The sequence below is a fragment of the Callorhinus ursinus genome, unplaced genomic scaffold (assembly GCF_003265705.2).
Source record: "Callorhinus ursinus isolate GAN/ISIS: 27379988/994484 unplaced genomic scaffold, GSC_fseal_2.0 scaffold35, whole genome shotgun sequence".
Classification (NCBI taxonomy): Eukaryota; Metazoa; Chordata; class Mammalia; order Carnivora; family Otariidae; genus Callorhinus; species Callorhinus ursinus.
Window position 1 is genome coordinate 3,348,746 of NW_027397097.1, and position 17,792 is coordinate 3,366,537.

General features: G+C 52.0%; 1 protein-coding gene across 4 annotated transcripts; it reads left to right on the plus strand.

The window, feature by feature from the left end:
• Positions 1-2,407: 2,407 nt before the first annotated feature.
• On the plus strand, positions 2,408-15,871 carry PLEKHB1 (pleckstrin homology domain containing B1). 4 transcript variants are annotated; one of them, XM_025848441.2, is made up of 8 exons: positions 2,408-2,552; positions 3,772-3,847; positions 4,983-5,135; positions 5,731-5,833; positions 6,950-6,989; positions 9,577-9,681; positions 13,858-13,957; positions 14,520-15,871. In XM_025848441.2, exons 1-8 carry the CDS (start codon positions 2,442-2,444, stop codon positions 14,654-14,656), a joined length of 825 nt encoding a protein of 274 aa, XP_025704226.2. In that variant the 5' UTR covers positions 2,408-2,441; the 3' UTR covers positions 14,657-15,871. The 4 variants fall into 4 exon arrangements, with proteins under 4 accessions (XP_025704226.2, XP_025704229.2, XP_025704227.1 ...); XM_025848442.2 differs by having other exon boundaries at positions 2,416-2,542; XM_073879671.1 differs by lacking the exon at positions 2,408-2,552 and adding an exon at positions 3,446-3,509.
• Positions 15,872-17,792: the final 1,921 nt, after the last annotated feature.

The following is a 17,792-nucleotide window of genomic DNA, read 5'->3' on the forward strand; positions in this document are numbered from 1 at the left end:
CTCAAAGCCAAGACTTTGGGAGCTGGGATTCCTGCTATGCTTTCAGAGTCTCTCACCTGTCAACCTACACTCTTTCCAATGGTCTACACAGCTCTGGAAATTAGAAGACAAACTCAGCAGTAATTGTCGTGGCTTCAAGGTCTACGAACTCCCAGGAATTATATGCAAAATGTGATATGTGTGTGCATTTTTTCCCTGGGCAGAGTCTATACCTCTTATCAGCTTTTCAAAGAGGGTCATGGACCCATATTTTAGAGACACAAGCCAGATGGGGTGGCATTTAGATTCTGTAACGGGATCTGTGGTTTTAGTTTACCATGTACCATTCCCTTTTTCCTTGACAGAGCACCCCCTCTTTGGGAGGTTGGTGGGGGTCCTCCCTCTGAATTCCACACTGCTGCTGGAGAATCTTCCGTTTTTCATCTAGTTACTAAATCCAGAGAATGTCATCTAGAACCTGTCTGCACTGCTCGCCCCACTTCCTCCTTCTCCTTCCCCTCTTTACCTCCCTTGCCTCCCTTCTTCCTTCCTTCCTTCTTCCCTTCCTTTCTTCCTCTCCTTCCTTCTCTTCCTTCCCCTCCTTACCGTCTTTCTGTCTTCCCTCCCTTCCTCCCTCTCTTCCTCCCTCCCTTCCTCCCTTGCACTGTGAGGCGCCAATTTCAGCCAGAAGGCAAGGGTGGGACATTCCAGGGACAGAAAGGCACAGGGTCAGAAACAGCGTGGTTTGGGAGAGCTGGTGCCTGGGGCTGCAGAGAGACTGTGAGCTCAGCGGCTAATAGGATTGGCCATGGCGAATCCCCCAGCAAGGCACGCACTGCACGAAGAGGCGAAGCGCCAGGGTGACTCAGGGTCAGGATTACCGAAACTCCGAAGCTAGAGGGAAGCTTAAAGAGCCAGGCTGTGCTGCCAGGACTAGGGTGATGGCACTGTCCAGCCAGGCGGGAGAAGGCAGATTTAGACGCGCTCCGACCGAGGGAGGAGGACTAGACCTGCCCCTCCGCTCCGGGAATCTTAAAAAGATACCAGGCCAAGACCACCTCTGAGTCACGGATGATTTGTTATCCACTGAACTGAATGACAGGGTCCGCGGCCGATATAAGTCGGGAAGGTTGGGGAGTGCCGGAGAGAGGACGATTTTCTCTGGGATCTGTTTGCCTCCTCTTTGCCTCCCCCTTCCGGCTCCCACTTGGTAGCATCTTCCTGATCCCCTTATCTCTTAAGGCGCTCAGGGAAATGCTCCCTGCAGGAGCCATCTGGGAAATGCTACCCTGGCGGGCCAAAAACCATGAGTCCTGCAGCCCCGGTAAGGAACAGGTCTCTGGGACAGGAAGAAGGGCCCAAGGCAGGGTGGGTGCCCCTCTCAAATAGGGTTTGTGTCCAAGAGCCCTTCAGGCCCCCGACAGCCCCTGTTCTCTGAATGACATCCTGGGTCTGCTCTTAGCTGGGGTGGGGTGGGGGTGGGGGTGGTTATGGGTTTGAGCTCTTCAAGGAAGTGATCCTGGAGAGGCAGACCTGGTGGTAGATACAGAAACGGTCTTCTTTTTCCAGTCAGGCCTCTTCCAATCATTTTGAACTATGCCCTAAAGAGACCTTTTCAACCCACAAATCAGACCACCTAACTCTTGAAACCCCTACTCCGCAAGCTCCAGCCACTATGTCATAAGAACCAAGCAAGTCTTGAGCCTGTCATCCGAGGTTTCATGTTATGTCCTTGCAAACCCTGCAGCTTCATCCCCTGCCACTCCCCATGCCCTCCCCCCACCCACCCCGCACTCTATTTTGCAAACACACTGAAATACTGGGCACACTCTGAACTTCCTAATCAGTGCTCATATGATTCTCTTAGCTCTCCCCTGGGAAACTCCTACTCAACCCACAAGAACCCTTTTTAGCTTCCTTGGGCGGCCTTCCTGAACCTCTTGGGCAAAGTGAGACTCTTCTCTCCCGTTGTTAAATCATACGCTGCGCTCTAATTGTGTTTACATTTAGTCTCCCCCGCCAGACTGGAAGCTGGGGAAGGAAGGAGGAAAGGCCTTGTCGGATGCTCCTTTGTGCCCTCCACTAGCACCCAGTACAGTGCTAGGCACAAACTGAGTATTGAGAAAACATGACAAAACTAGGAGCCTGGCTCCTCCTTGTAACCTTACTTTTTTTAGAGAGTGAGTTAATGATTCCTAGGAAATGTATTTCATAATAAATGAGTGCACAAATGTTTAGCAAAATAAAATTACAGGTGCAGCTTCTCACCTGTGCTCCCGGTCCGCTCAGGGTTACCACCCAGGAGAGGCCTTGTAGAGCCCAGCTCTAGGGCTGCAGACTACAAGTCCCAGCAGCCTCGTGGGCGCGCATCTCTCCCCGCCCATCCCCTCCCTGGAGGTGGGGCGGGGCCAAAGGGCGGGGCCCAGGGGTAGCCTGGCCCAGGGCGCAGCCTGGGGGTTGAAATGCCCCAGGCGTTCTGGGGCACACAAAGCGCAGGCGCAGCAGCTTGGGGAGTAGCCGCCGCAGCAAGTAGCGGCCGTTTTGGCAGCAGCCTCCGCAAGAGGTGTGGACAGGTGGGTGCATCCAGGGGAGGCTGGAGAGGGAGTTTGCAACTGACCCTCTAGTCTGGCCAGTGTTAGGGCTTGGAGAAGGGAGGGAGCCGCAGGAGAAGCAGGGACAAAGTCGGGCCTTCCACTCAGGTGTGCCAGCCATTGCTTCGCAGCAACAGGTGTGAGCAGGTGGGGGCGGGGCAGAGGCACCTGCTCGCAAGTAAGTCGCCCTCAGGAACAGAGGGAACCTGGATTCCAGGCCAAGCTCCTTCACATACATGGACAAGTCATTTGCTGTCCCTCAGTTTGTCCATCTGAAAAATAGGAGGAAAGATTCTACCCATCAAATGGAGTTACAGTGGGGACAAGGTGAAGTAGCATAGTATGTGCAGCGATTTCCGAACTTTGCTGCACGTTAAAATCACCTGGGATCTTTAGAGACTACCAGTGCTCGCCTCCCAGCCCCAGACCTTCTGATCTCATTGGTATGGCATATAACCTGGGGATCGAGAGTTTTTAAAGCTCCTACTGGTGTAATGGTTAGAAACTGGGACTGCTGGGTGTGAGGGCTGCCTCCCCTGCTTACTAATCAGGGGGATCTGCATGAGTGATTGAACTTCTCGTTTTCTGGTAATAACAAGGATTTTTGTGAGGCTTCACCAAGATAAGAGATGCCAACACTGAGAAGCGTGCCTGGCACATAATGCTCAGGCAATCAGAGCTGCTTTTGAGCTATCATTTTACATACTTTGTAAATGCTTCAGGAGAGGTGCAAATGGGAGGGAGGCTTTTCTTATCATGAAAGTCCCTCATTCATTGCCATGGTTTTAATATTCTGTGCTGTCAGCATTTCGAAATTCCAGGGTTTCCAACACTGTAAGCATTCCTCACCCCAGCCTCTACCTGCCTGATAGACACACTTTCACAGATCTAGAAATGGAAGCCGGGCAGAAGGGACAAGGTCAAGGTTATAGAGCTGAGGTTGGAATCCAGGCTCCCGACCCCCACTCCCACCCTCGCACAATGGGTGGCTGCCCTGCTAACCCCACAAGAACAGTGCTCCCATTATCCTGCTGAAGCAGAGAAGGAGAAGGAGACAAGCAGGCTTGCCCTTGTTTGTTTGTGAACACTCCTGTAAACGTTTCCTCGGTGGCTCCCCCAGGGAGGACCAGCGAGGACAGGGCTGGGGCTTCTCTCCGGGAGCTGCTGATGAGGCCTGTGTGTCCTGTGGCTCTTCTCACAGGTTCCGCCTGACCCCATCCTGGAAAGTCCTTTTGAAGAAATGGCCCTGGTGAGGGGCGGCTGGCTGTGGAGACAGAGTGAGTGACCCTGGGCCAAATCCTTGTCTGTCTGTACCTTGTCCAGGGATGGGGGGAGGGAAGTGGCTTGTCAGATGTGCCCCAGTGAACCACTCTCCCAAGAAACAAGACCCTCATTCCCCCTCTCCTCCTTTGTCCAAACTCCTGTTCCTGCTTGGAATGCCCTCCCTGTTCCTGACTGCCTGGTAAATGTCCCCTTCTGTGACGAGCCTTCTCTGACTTTTCCCCTAACCTCCGCTCCAGCCTCTGCTGTAGCACCAAGCTGGGTTAGAGCCCCCCACACTGTTCCCAACGCTTCATACATACCTCCATGATAGCACTGACCCCCTACAACAGAACCGCCTTTACCTATGGGTCTTACCACACCGCATACTGACCCCAGACTGTGAGCTGCTCAAGAGCAGGGGCCGGGTTTGATGCTCTGCAGATCCACAGCACCCTAGCCCAGGGCTGGCCACAGAACAAGGCTTAGAATAAAATGAAAACACCTCTGTGCTTTGGAATCTGTAAAGCCCTAAGAAGCTGCCTTATGTCTTTGCCCTTTGTGTTAAGATTTTCAATTGTAAAATGTCTGAAGGTAGAGCTCAGGCTTCCGGACCCACCTCTGGCCAGAATCGTGATGTGAATGAGAGCTATCCTAGGTTAGGAGCTCCCCAACGACCCATGACCACACTCAGTTCATTCAGTTCAGCAACCACCGAGCCCAGGTCCTGCTGGGTGCCAGGTCCAGTATAGGGAGCTGTGGGCCCCCCAGTCTGGTAGCTACACAAAAGACTGTCACACAAGTCAGAGATAAGAGATAAGATGGAGGTTCAGTGTAGGGAGAGGTCTTTGTCCTTGAAGAAACCTGGGGCTTGGCCTTGGAAGCCCCCAAGGAAGGAATCTGATTATTCATTTACCATTCAACACAGTTATGGGGTCTCTGTTATGTGTTAGGCCCAATGGGAGGCACTGGATGAGCAAGACAGAAAGAGCCCTGCCATCATTTCAGGAGGTAGATAGATAAGAAAGGGGTGGTCACAACACCGGGGGTTGGGGATAAGGGGATTCTGGGAGCCTGTCTAGGGCTCCCCCCGCCCCACCCCCCAGCAGGCTCTGCTGTCAGCCTGCATAGCAAAGGTGGAATATTGCACAGGCTCCATTCTCCGCCGCTGGAAGCGGAACTGGTTCGCCCTGTGGCTGGATGGGACCCTGGGCTACTACCATGATGAGACGGCGCAGGACGAGGAGGACCGCGTGCTCATCCAGTTCAACATCCGCGACATAAAGATTGGCCAAGAGTGCCACGGTAAGAAGCCATTTTCCCTCTGGCATTGCGACTATGGCCATGGTCCTCCCACTGTGTTACCCTCTGGTAACACCTGCCTCAGGCTCTTTGCAGCTTCAGAGGGCTTCCACAGACATTGCTTCTGGGCCTCTATCAACTCCAGCTCATGTGGGTGTGAATTAAAAAATGAGTTCCTTATTGAGTTCCTACCCTGTGCTGGGCCCGGGTCCTATGCTGGGATCACAGAGGTGAGTCCAACATAGTTCCTGCCCTCCAGCTGCCAGGAACAGGTTAAAGATGAAAAGAAATAAGGAGGATTAGAGAAGTTCAGTAACTGGCCCAGAGTCACACAGCAAATCTCCTCAGCCAAGACTCAGGCCACAATTATAACACGGTAATTGATAGATGTCTCTAACTAGGGCAATGGGCAATGTGGAAAGGTTGGAAGGCTCTAAAGAGTAAAGCAGAATCCCCAAAGAAATTGTGTGGGATCAGAGGAGGTTGGCAATGGCCAAGAAACAGGACCCAGAGGTCGGTTCCTATTCTTGTTACTGGTTCATTGGGAGACCTGGGCCTGTGCTTCGTGAAAAGCCCATATATGTGTGTTTGCCTTTAGATGTGCAGCCCCCAGAGGGCCGGAGCCGAGATGGCCTGCTGACCGTGAACCTACGGGAGGGCTCCCGCCTGCACTTGTGTGCAGAGACCAAGGATGATGCCATGTGAGTCCTCCAGGAGAGGATAGGGTGGAATCTTGGGGAATGTAACCAGATGCCTCCTCTTTGCTGGGCCTTCTGATTCCCAAAGGGTAGGAAGGGGGGGTAGACAAAGATTAGTCATCAGGGTGGAGGCTGGGCGGAGTGGATTTGAATGGCTGATGGTGATTGGTAGGGTACCCAGGAAAGTCCTCACACAGAATGTGATGGAACTTGGGACTGTTGAGGGAGGAGTGTGCATACCTGCCCCAGGTGTGTGGTCCCTGATCATACAGAGTCTTGTATTTAGCCGGCTCGGAGATAAGCCCTCACTTGGGGGTGATACAAAGGAAGAGACAGCTCTGTGACATCCATAAAGGACCCTCCTTCCCACTATGTTCTGAGAAGATGCCTTGGCGGGTGGCCTTCAATCTGAGGCACAGACCCTGACCCGCCAAACAGAGGCAGCCCACTATGTTGGGGACACCCAATGTCAGCCCACTATGTTGCGGGGACACCCAATGTCAGATGCAGATCCACACTGTGAGACTGGGTGTGCCTGCTTCCTCACATTCTTTCCCTTCCTACCCTCTGGCCGAGAGTCAGTCAGCCTTTGCACTGTAGAGAGTGAAAGAGACGGGGTGTGTGGGAGTGGGGGAAGCTGAGCTCTGGGCAGACAAAGCACAGAGCCGCCTTGTCCACCCCAGCCAGGTGCCATGGCAACCAACAAAGGCCCGATTGTCCAGTGTCCACTGGGCCTTCACGGGCTCTGGGGTCAGAGTGTTGGGGGACTGTGTTGGTAGGTTTGGGGTGTGGAGGTGAGCTGCAGCGAGAGAACCAGCCCAGGCGTGACAGAATCTAAGGCCCCGAGGAGACCACCCAAGCCCAGCTGTCCATCGTCTAGACAGGGAAACTGGAAGAGGGGAAGACTGGGGGGCTAAGAGTGAATTAAGAGGCTCCAGCTCAAGTGAGGGCTCTGTCCGTGTGACTGGGGTGGGAGGGGGGGCCACCTTTGTCTACCCAAGGGAGTCATGGGGATCTCCACCCTTTACAAGAGACTGGGTTGAGGACGAAAGTAGGGGCCTACATGTAGGGGCCTAATCTCCCCCCTCCCTCCTCATGGTTGGTGGGTTCACTTTGCAGAGCGTGGAAGACGGCACTGCTGGAGGCGAACTCCACCCCGGTGAGCCCCCATTCTCTCCTTTTCTCCCCTCCCCCCCCCCCCCCCCCCGCTTCCTGCCATGGAATCATGGTGACTCAGACTCGGTCTCCGCCTGCAGGAGTTCTTACTTCCCCTAGATGTGAGCGAATAGGTTTGTGTGGACTCCAGTGCGCTGAGTCCTGAGTGGAAAAGGACAGAAGACAGACAACTGGTGCTTGGAGGGAAGAGAAAGAAGGAGGTGGCATGTGAGCTGGGGGCAAGGAACTGCCTTTTATGGAGCACCTATCGTATGCCCGGCTTGACGCGGGTAGTCCTCGCGGCTCCTCGCAGCAGTCCTTTGAGGAGGGATGGTTGTTCCTTCTCTGCAGATGATAAGATTGAGCTGCATTCATCCACACAACAAATATTTACCGAGTTCCTACTATGTGCCAGGCACCGTGCCAAAGGGCAGGGACCAAAGGGGAACTAAGTCAGGAGATGTAGGCCCTGCCCTCCTGGACTCAGCCTAGTGGGCAGCCCGGTGTGAAGCAACTAATCACAGTGCATGATTCTGTGGGGGTCGTGGTAACTGCTCTGACAGAGATGTGCTGTATGCATTCAATGTGTGACCACCTTGGTGGCCTGATCCTGGTGGGAGTTCAGACAAGGCTAAAGATGAGACCTGAAGGATAAACAGAAATCGACTGGGTGAAAGGGGTGGGATGGGGTGAAGGGAACAGCTTTCCAGGCAGAGGAACCGCATGAGCAAAGGCCCTGAGAAAGGTTATGACTTTAGCAAGTCCGAGAACAGAATGAAGGCTGGGGCAGCTGGAGCTTAGGGAGGGAGAACAGGAGAGGAGGGTTGGCAGGGCCAGGCATTATGGGCTGTGTTACTGACGTTGGTTTCTGCTAAGAATACCAGGAGGTCATTGAAAGCTTTTCAGCAGCGGGAGGAGATGAACAAATCAGACCAGATTTGTATTTTTTTAAAAAGATAGTCTGGCTGGTAGGTCGGGAATAGACAACAGAGAGTTAAGAGTAGATGCCAGGAGACCAGTTAGAAGGCTGGGACAGAGCCCTGGTGACTGGCTGGAGGTCTGGACTGAGCTGAAAAGGATAAGACATATTTACAAGGTAGAGTCAATGGAACTTAGTGATTGATGAAAGTGTGGGTTTCCACACAGGAGCCGCCCAAAGCCCGCAGCTCGAGGGTGGCCCAGCTTGGCCCCTGTGCCTTACTCCACATTCTGTGCTTGCTCCTTCTGTCTGTGGCATGGTGGAGCCCAATCTCATCTAGAGAGAAAGTCTGCTGGCAAGCAGCAGAAAAGACCAGATTTGCATTTAGAACCCTTCTTGGGCATGCACCTGCTGAGGGCTGGGCATCGTGCTCAGTACCTTCCATTGCTTATATCATTTAACCTTCCCATAGCCTTGGTAGGGTTGGTACTTTTAGTCCCATTTTACAGATAGGGAAGCTGATGTTCAGAGAGGAAGTGACTTATCCAAAGCCTCATAGTCTTAAGTCAGTGGAAGAACCTGTACTGGAACTGAGGCCAGTGAGATTGGGAGGGAAGGGCGTTATCTGCAGAAAGAACTGCATGAGCAGAAGGTGGAGAAGTGAGGTGTGCGTGTGCGTGTGCGTGTGCGTGTGTAAGGGCCCAGAGTCTGGCCTGGCTTGATGATAATACATGGAGGGAAAGAAATGGGAGAGATGACCTCTGGGGAGCAATAAAGGGCATTAAGCAGGAAGGATTGTGGCCAGACTTTGGGGAGCCAACTCAGGCTTCTGGGTGGAGGTTGGATTAGAATCTGGGAGTGAGGAGGCTGGGGCAGCAGTCAGCAGGGTTGGCTAACTTGGCTCTGAGCTCCAAATCGTCCCCCCGCAGGGCAAATCAGTCCCACCCAAAAGAGGCGGAAGGAGGTGAGGGCTGACCGTTCTGTGCTCTGTGACTCTATGAAGCTACCGTGTCCCTTTCTCTGCCTGCGCACCTTCCCGCTACTCTGCTTACCACAGCTCCCTGCTCTGATGCTCTCTGCACCTCCCACTACCCTCCCTTCACACCACCCCTTTGGCCCCAGGCTTGCTCGAGTGGAATGTGTTTGTGCTTCTGTCTCTGTACCAGGGTCTGCCTGGCTCTGAGTGTTCATGCCTGTGTGTGGCTTCTCTCCGTCCCGTGCCTGTGTAGGAGTGACCTGCACTTTGTCCCTCTGCGTCCTGCAGATTTATACCCCCTTCTGGATGGAGGCCGTTCCAGGGAACACGGGGCCAGGGACACAGCCAGGGGCAAGGCTGGGAGGCCAGTGAAGGGGGCAGGTGGGTGGGAGGGCAGATCAGAATTGTTCTGTCCTCCCTGGAGACTGGGAGCCTCAGCAGCCTAAAAGAGGTGAAGGTGGGCTAATTCTGGAGAGACACTACTGATCCTTCTCCGTGTGACTTCGGCAAAGTCACTGCCCCCTCTGAGCCTCCCTCCATTACCAGGGGCTGAGGAGGCGGACAACTCTTTCCCATGCCCAGCTGGCAGAGGGCTCTGGGAGGGCCTGTCAAAAGCTCTGAGTTTCTCTAGATATAGAGGGCCTCTGACACCTCCCTCCCTCCCTCCCCCTTCTTGGGTTTCTGTGGCTTGAGCAGGCCCCAGCTGGAGCCACCGTCCCTCCCAGGAGCCGCCACGTTTGCCCCAAGGTCAGGTGTGTGACCCGCTCGTGGAGCCCCTGTAAGGTTGAAAGGCGGATCTGGGTAAGTGGGGCTCAGCCCTCCCTGCCTCCGTTCTGGCCTCGAGGCTGTGCCTCCAAAACTGGGCCCAGTCACATCCCTTCCCTGCTCACAAACATTCCATGGCTCCCTGTCACCCACAGGACACCACCCACAGCCCCATTTCCAAGGCCCTCAGGATCTGGCCTGGGCCAGTCTCGTCTCCACATCCCCCTCCTCCCCTGCGCTCCCGGTGCTCTGCTGTTTGCTCTGTTTCCAGCTGCACCAGACCTCTTCCCTCTTCCCTCTTCCCAGGCTTTGCACGTGCCATTCTCTCTGTTGCGAAAACTCTTAGTTTCCTTATTCACCTGACAAACTGATGCTTAGCCCCTAAGAGCCACTTCAAAGGCTGCCCCCTCCTCAGGGAGGACTTCCCAGACCTCCACTCCCAGCCTGCTGCACTAATGCTTAGTATTGTCTTATTAGGCCTGGTCTCAAGTCCCTTTATTTTGGTCTCTATTCTCCCAGGAGACCTGGGACTTCCTCCAAGGTAACGACCAGGTCTGATCAGCTCTGCCCCTAAGGTGCCTAGCACAGTGCTGGGTATACAGCAGGTGCTCAATGAGTGCTCAGTGATAAGGACAGTCTGTTTTGATCCCTTGTTCCTGGTGCATCGAGCTAGGGCACGAGTGGGTCTCAGGCAGTGTTTGTTCACCAAATGAGCGGATGAGTGAATGACTAAAGGGAGGAAGGAGGAGTGAAAACTCTCTGTTAATGGCATCACTACCATGTGTCATAATTTAGTCTATAACTGTCTCCCTTCCCCACCTCAGAATCTCTGGGAAGCAGAAGTGGGGGGATGAATCCTCTCTCTGTCGCTAGTAATCAGCAGGGTATGGGGTAGGTGCAGGGCAGGCTTGTCTCAGAATGCCTGTCCTCTTACAGCCAACTCGGAACTCCTTCTCTGGCACCGTGGTGTTCGATGTGGTTCTGCCTTTGAATCACTTCAGGACTTAAAAAAAAACAAAATCCAAACATTCAGATCCTACCTCTGGATGCTGTAATTCTGTAGGTCTGGAGTGTGGCCTTGGAAATCTGTGGTTAAAAAAAAAACTTATTCAGGGGCGCCTGGGTGGCTCAGTCGTTGAGCGTCTGCCTTCGGCTCAGGTCATGATCCCAGGGTCCTGGGATCGAGCCCCGCATCGGGCTCCCTGCTCAGCAGGAAGTCTGCTTCTCCCTCTCCCACCCCCTGCTTGTGTTCCGTCTCTCGCTGTGTCTTTCTCTGTCAAATAGGGGAATGAAATCTTTGAAAAATACCAAAAAAAAAAAAAAACCCACAAAAACTTATTCAGGTAATTCTGATGTGCAGAACCACTGAACCCAGAAGTGCCAGGCCCACCTAGGTCCAGTTGCATAGACGTGGCTCAGCTGGATTCTCCTTGTGCCTTAGAATGCGCATTGTAGGAAGGACTGTTCCCATTTGCGATGTGAAAACCGAGGTTCTGAGAGGTGATATAACTTGACCAGGTCGCTTGATTCATCAGTGGCAGGACTAGGACTTCTCTCCCAGCATTCTGAGACCTCCCCCTTGCCCAAATGAGGATATAAGTTTGTTTAAAGTGGAGATGCCTAAAAATGGGATTTAAAAAGCTGTAAGCCAAGTAACAACAGCTTTTCTGAGGGAAGGGATCTATTTGTATGTGACCTCCTGATTGGGTGACCCTGTGCTTGCAAAAGAGGCTGGGCTTGCAGAGAGGAAGAGGATCCGAAATCAAGCCCTTAGGTTCTATCCATGAGGTCGCTGGAGGATCCCCTGCCCTGTTGCCAGGTGACCCACATGAGTTTACCTCTGGGCCTCCCAGACCAGAGGGTAGAAACAGGTGCCACAAGGGGTATGAGGTGGTATTTTCCACTCTCTCTCAGGCCCGACAGGGCCACTGGCTCACTGTGCAGCTGCTGGGCAGGTGCAGGCTCTAGACCTCAAGTTCTCTACAAATAAAAGTGGGGATCTGAGTGCTTGGCTCTCTCTAGGCCCTTCTAGGCATGGAGCTCAGTTCCTGGCCACCCTCCACCAGAAAGCCTGATTGGATCACCTTTAGGGGAGAGCACAGTGAGGGAAGTCACTTGAGACTGAGCATTGCTTGTCTGAGCCTCCTGCATTACCCTGGGACTGGTCATTGTCCCTAACTTGAGGTTGGACTTAGAGCTGGGTGACTCACTGGTATTTGGCTCACTTGAGATAAATTCAATCCATTAGGCACCTATCATGTTCCATTGAGGCCTGATTAGACCCCACTTCATGGGGTGGGGGTCTTCAAGTCTGATGGGAGAGATACACACTCACAGGGATATGAACAATGACACTATAGAGTGATTGGTGCTGTGATAAGGGGAGTCTAAGGGCCCCAGATGGGACCCCATCAGAACCTGAGGTTCAGGGAGGGTGATACTTGGGTTCAGTCTGAAAGATAAATTAGGTAGTTTGATGAAAAATGGGGAGAAAGGCAACCCCATCAAAGAGAAATGGCATGGAGATTTGAAATCACAGGTGTCCTTGGAGAACTCCCCTTTATAGCCAAACTTTTTTTTAATTTTATTCATTTGAGAGAGAGAGAGAGCACAAGTGGGGGTGGGCAGAGGGAGAGAGACGAGCAGACTCCCTGCTGAGCGGGGAACCTGATGTGGGGCTCAATCCCAGGACCCCAAGATCATGACCTGAGCCGAAGTCAGATGCTTAACCGACTGAGCCACCCAGGTGCCCCCTACAGCCAAACTTCTTGAAAGAGATGTCATGACATGTTGATTCCATCCTTCACCTCTCAATCATTCTTCAGCTCTCCATGGTCTGGATTCTTACCTCAGCCACTCCTCTGAAAAATGTTTTTTCAAGGTCACCCACAACTTCCAAGTTGCCAAAACCAATGGCTTATTCTCTTGGCACTGGCCAAAAAGATGGACAGAAGAGCATATTTAGAAGTTAAAATCATGAGACCTGCCTGGTAGCTGATGTGATGTAGAAGACAAGTGTGTGAAGTCAAGAGGTGCCAACCTGATGTCCTGGTTTGAGTGCATGGTGGTGGCATTTAGAGAAAAGCATTTATAGAAGAGCGAGTTTGGGAGATGGAAGGGTGATGACATCACTTTGAGATTGGAGTTTAAGACACCTGGACTTCTAATGGGAGTTGGACCATTCACGTGTGACACCCAGTTAGAGATATAAAGTGGGGGGGGACTAAGAAGAAGGGGCCAGGAGAAAAGGGGATCCTGCCCCCTCTCCAGGTCTGCTCCCCCGTGGATAAAATGAGGGGCTTGGATTAGGAGCTTCCATTTAATTCAGCATATATTTATTGGTTCTTGCTATTCATTAGGCCTTACATGTAACAGAAATTAATCAGAGTCCTTGCTTATAAGTAGCTCACATTTGGGGTGCAGGCAGGAAAGGCCAGGAAGAAAGATAGGAACAGAAGGCCCAAGCAGAGTCCATAGAGAACTCAGGAAGAAAGGATTCTTTCTGAAATCAGAAGGGCTTCCTGGAGTGGGTGACTTTTGAGTTAGGCTTTGAGGGGTTGATAAAATTCTAATGGAGAGACTGCATGCCTCCCTCCCAGAGACAGCAATGACCATTCTTCTCGGAGCCCCCGTCCCCAGCTCTGTGGTAATGTGACGATAATGTCTGCAGTAATGACTAGAGGAAGTAACACAATATGGTCACTTCCCTCAGGACCTGGTACATGATGGATGCTCGATAATACTTTACTTTCCCTCCCTACCCTTCCTTTCCTTTCCTTCCTCCCCAACCTGCTTTTACTTCTGGGCCTGGGGCTTGGCCAGGTGCCCCACCCCATGACTAGGAGAATAGAGAAATCCATTGGATTTCTCCAAATGGGACCGTTGGAGTGGCCAGCAAATAATAGACTGTGTAGGGAAGTTGGGAGCCATGGAGAATTTTTGATCAGGGGAGTCCTAGCTAGGAGGTCAGGGCAGGAAAATGGGATCACTGGGAGCTCTGGATGTAGGGGCTAAGGTTTTAGAGGACAAGGACCATGGACCATGTGGGGAGGCAGGGCCTTTTTCCAGGAGCTTGCTGGTTCCTAGGGAACCATTTCAAAACTTGGGGAAGTGGTTTGGTGGGCCCAGAAGGACCTAAGCCGGGTGTGTTGGGTAGGAGACCAAACCTGGGCCAGAGAGTTCCCGGGCAGCTAACCCAGTGGAGCTCCCCAGGTGCGTGTCTACAGCCCGTACCAGGACTACTATGAGGTGGTACCCCCCAACGCGCACGAAGCCACATATATCCGCAGCTACTACGGACCGCCCTATGCAGGTAAGTCTCCCGCCTGGTCCGCCCCCTGCCCCTGTACGGCGCCAGGCCCCACTCTTGTAGTGACCACGGATTTTCCCAGGCGGGACCCTCCACTGAGCCCTCCCCATCCGGAGACTCTTAGACCAGCGGCCCTCCACGCTCTATAGAGCTGACCTCTCCTCTCAAGGGCGGCCCCTTTTCACTGGCTGTCCTGCAAGACCCGTTTCTGAGCTGGTGGCGACCCCTGGTGGCTAGATGCGGGAACGGCCACCTCCTCCCGCCCCAAGGGCTGGCGGTTGGGAACGCCCATCCTCTGGTGTGGCCTGGAGGTTCTTAGAGATCCCGGAGTTTCCGCGCTGTTGCACCCTAGATGCACAGCCCCAGAACGTCCATAGCAGATTCAAGCTTGTAAGCCCTGGGGAGAGAGCGCAAGTCCTTCCCGCATCAAGGCCTCAGTTTCTCCAACTGAGATGTAGGAGAGTGGGCTCAGCCCCTTGTCCTGGGTTGGGCATGAGTCTAGGGGAGGAGAGGGACGAAGATCTCTCTGTTCTCAAGTCCCCAGCCCTCACGGCTCTCTCCACAGGCCCCGGCGTGACACACGTGGTAGTGCGGGAGGATCCCTGCTACAGTGCTGGCGCTCCACTGGCTATGGGCATGCTTGCCGGGGCTGCCACAGGTGCAGCACTGGGCTCGCTCATGTGGTCGCCCTGCTGGTTCTGAGCCCTGGGACTCGGAGCGTGGACCCTGTGCATAGACCAACAGACCCCTGTTCTTACTTGACCCGGCCCTCCACTATCTAAGCCCTGCCATACTTTGGCTCCTTCTCCATTAGCCGCTTCTGGACTTGGATCATCCATCCCACTCCCCCACCCTCTATACTGGAAGAAGCTATCATCCCAGGCACAAACATAGTCAAAATCCTCATATCTACTACCAGACACCCCAGAATTTTGTTATATATGGACACGTTTCCCCCCAAATATACCAGGACACAGAAAACACAGCTCAATGTGACTTAAAGTTCCCCTGTGCTGGAGACACAGGAGTCAGGTTCTTTCCTCCAGCTGCTCCAGGGTTGGTGGGAAAAACAGAAGTAAACAAACACTTGACAAAGCAGAGTTATCCGTCCTTTGACACATGAGGGTAAAGAGCAGAAGAAGGTAGGCTAGGAGTAGGGTTGTTGGCAAGAGTGCAGAGCAGTGAATATCATGGCATGTCCAAGGAATTAAGAGTTCATTTAGGCTGGGGTGAGGACTGGGATCAGATCATGATCATCTGATCAGCTCTTTAGCTCCAGGCTAAAGAGCTTGCCGGGTAAAGGCGAGATGTGAGCTTTTTGGAAGGAAGTTTCATGAATGTGCCTATAATGAATATATTGCCTGTTTTGTTAATACTGACACATGCTCAAATCCAAAACACTCTCTGAAGTTAGCCCCATCCTTTCCACTACCACCTTCCTGGGTCCCCTGTTCGTTCAGTGCTCAGAAAACATCTGTTCCCCATGTTAGGGTGCCTGGGGCAGCAACTGAGCTGAACCTGGGGTCCCCTTGCTGGGGGACAGATGAGCTCTGTTTGAGACCTCCAGCCCTAGGATTGTGCCTCCATCAGGAAATGCATTCCTGGTTCCCAGGAACTTGGACCTCTGTCCATAACTATGGCTGTCACCATCTTGGGCTTTGTCTCTTCCTTCACTCTGGGGGAGATGGCAGTGTTCACCTCTCGGGCCTGATCCACTGGGAAGCCCCACATGTGCCTCCCTGTCGGGTGGCCCAGCAGTCTCTCCATTTGGCTCCCTTCCAATTTCTTTTCCCATCCTTTCCTAATAGAAATGCTAACATTCCTACCCAGTAGCCAGAGTAGCCTGCTAAAGTTCCCTTGTAGGCAGGGGCTCCGGTGGCCCTGCTGCAGAGACTAATAAAGATGTAATTGGCTCTAGCCCTGGCTCTGGCTTTTTTGTCCACCCCACCCCCACCCCTGCCCCATGGGCCTTATTTCCCTGGGACATATCAGTGACTCAGCACCTACTAGTGCCTTCTTTGGTGTAGTGGGAAGAGTGTGTGGATTCTGAGGGCAAGTAGAACTGGTGACAGCATGTTAACTGAGCAATTTGGAGGCAACTCACTTAACCTTTCTGGGTCTTGCTTTTCCCACCCATAAGGTGATGGGTTGAAGGTGTCCATCCCTGAGGGCTCAAAGGGAGAGGCTGTATCAGGGTCTCTGTCATCTGATCTGATGGGTGATCCAGGTTGTGCCCTGTCTGCTGAGAGTCTGGTGGTATAGAGGTCTTTTCCAGTACATTCCCATCCTCCTAGAGGTGAATCAATGAGTTAGTCTCATAGAAAGCAGGTGTCTAGGGAAGGAAACACAACCATCTTGCACCAGGCCTTTTGAGGCTGCAAGTAGCAGAAACCCCCTGCTCAAACGGATTTAAGCCAAAGAAGGAAAAGCACTGGGTTATATAACTGAGAAGTCCAGAGACTGTTTGATGCAGGGATTCAAACAGTGTCCCTTAGACTTTGTTTTCAAGTTTGGGGCATTGTTGCCAGAAGTAGGATGAATAGATGAGAAAGAAGTGGCAAAAACATAGGGTGTCTGCCCTAGCCATATCCCCAGAGACACCAACTTGGAGACATAAACACCAATGATTCAATGAAGTAGGTAAGTGAGGAACATGGTACGGTGGGAGCTCTGAGGAGAGGTATCCAACTCTGCCAAGGAAATGGGAAAGCTCTGGGACAGGAAGTAGAAATTTAGGATGAGCCTTGAAGGATGAGTAGGAGTTTGCCAAGCAGGGAAGGGAAGGAGAGCTTTCCACACAGAACACATGGAAGAAATGGCATGAGCAATGGCCTTAGAAGACTTTGGTCTTGAGTACACTGTGAAGTTCAGTCTGATGTCACAGCAGATTGCATGGTGAGGAGGGATGGTAGATGAGGCCATATTATAGAGAACCTCCCACAGCTGGGTTAAGGGCTCTTTGTGCCCCTACAACTTCAGGGCTACCATTTATCATAATCCTAATGAGACCCTGGTTCTTTCCACTCACCCCACTGAACAGGGCAAGACAAATACAAATGGATGCTTCAGATGCAGTTTGCTTCAAAATCTCTCCACTAATAGGATCATAGCATGATTTTTTAATCTTCCAGCTATCCAGTAGACAATTATTAAATTATTCACACAAAAATTAAGACAAACATTCTCAGAAAACACAGTCTGACCTAGAGGTAGCTTATGGATCACATCTGGCTCACATATTCTTTTGTTTGGTCAACACAGTGTTTTTAAGAAGTTTTGAATTAAAATGTGGTACTACTACATGCCCACCTAAATAGCTAAAGGTGAAAAAGATAGACAACATTAAGTACTGATGTGGAGCAAATTGAAATCTCACGTGAGTGTAAATTGGCACAACTGCTTTGGAAACTAATCAGTAAAGACAAGGATATGCATACTTCATAATCCATGAATTATACTCCTCGGGTACACCAAACAGAAATGTGTACATATGTTTACCAAAAAGTAATAGGTACAAAAGTATAAAAGCAGCGGGGAAAAAAACCTCAAATTCTAGAATAGGTGGATTTATGGTATATTCTATTCACAAAATGGATATTCAATGAGAACTAATTACCCATAAGTATATGCAAAACTGGGAGTGAATCAAAAAAATAGAACAAGGGGAATGAAGGGGACATGGGAAAATAGAGTTATACTGTGGCAAGTTTTCTGAATTTTATGTGAAGTAGTACAATATTAAGTGTATGCTAATAAGTCAAGGATGCACACTGGAAAAAACAAGTGTTAGTGAGGATGTGAAGTAAAAGGAACCTTCATGCACTGCTGGTGGGAATGC

Bases quoted from the DNA above. Each gene is read 5' to 3' on its own strand.
- PLEKHB1 (XM_025848441.2), top strand. From the start codon at position 2,442: ATGCCCCAGGCGTTCTGGGGCACACAAAGCGCAGGCGCAGCAGCTTGG. The intron at 5,136-5,730 runs GTAAGAAGCCAT...GTTTGCCTTTAG, and splicing joins GATTGGCCAAGAGTGCCACG to ATGTGCAGCCCCCAGAGGGC. The intron at 6,990-9,576 runs GTGAGCCCCCAT...TGGCTTGAGCAG, and splicing joins TGGAGGCGAACTCCACCCCG to GCCCCAGCTGGAGCCACCGT.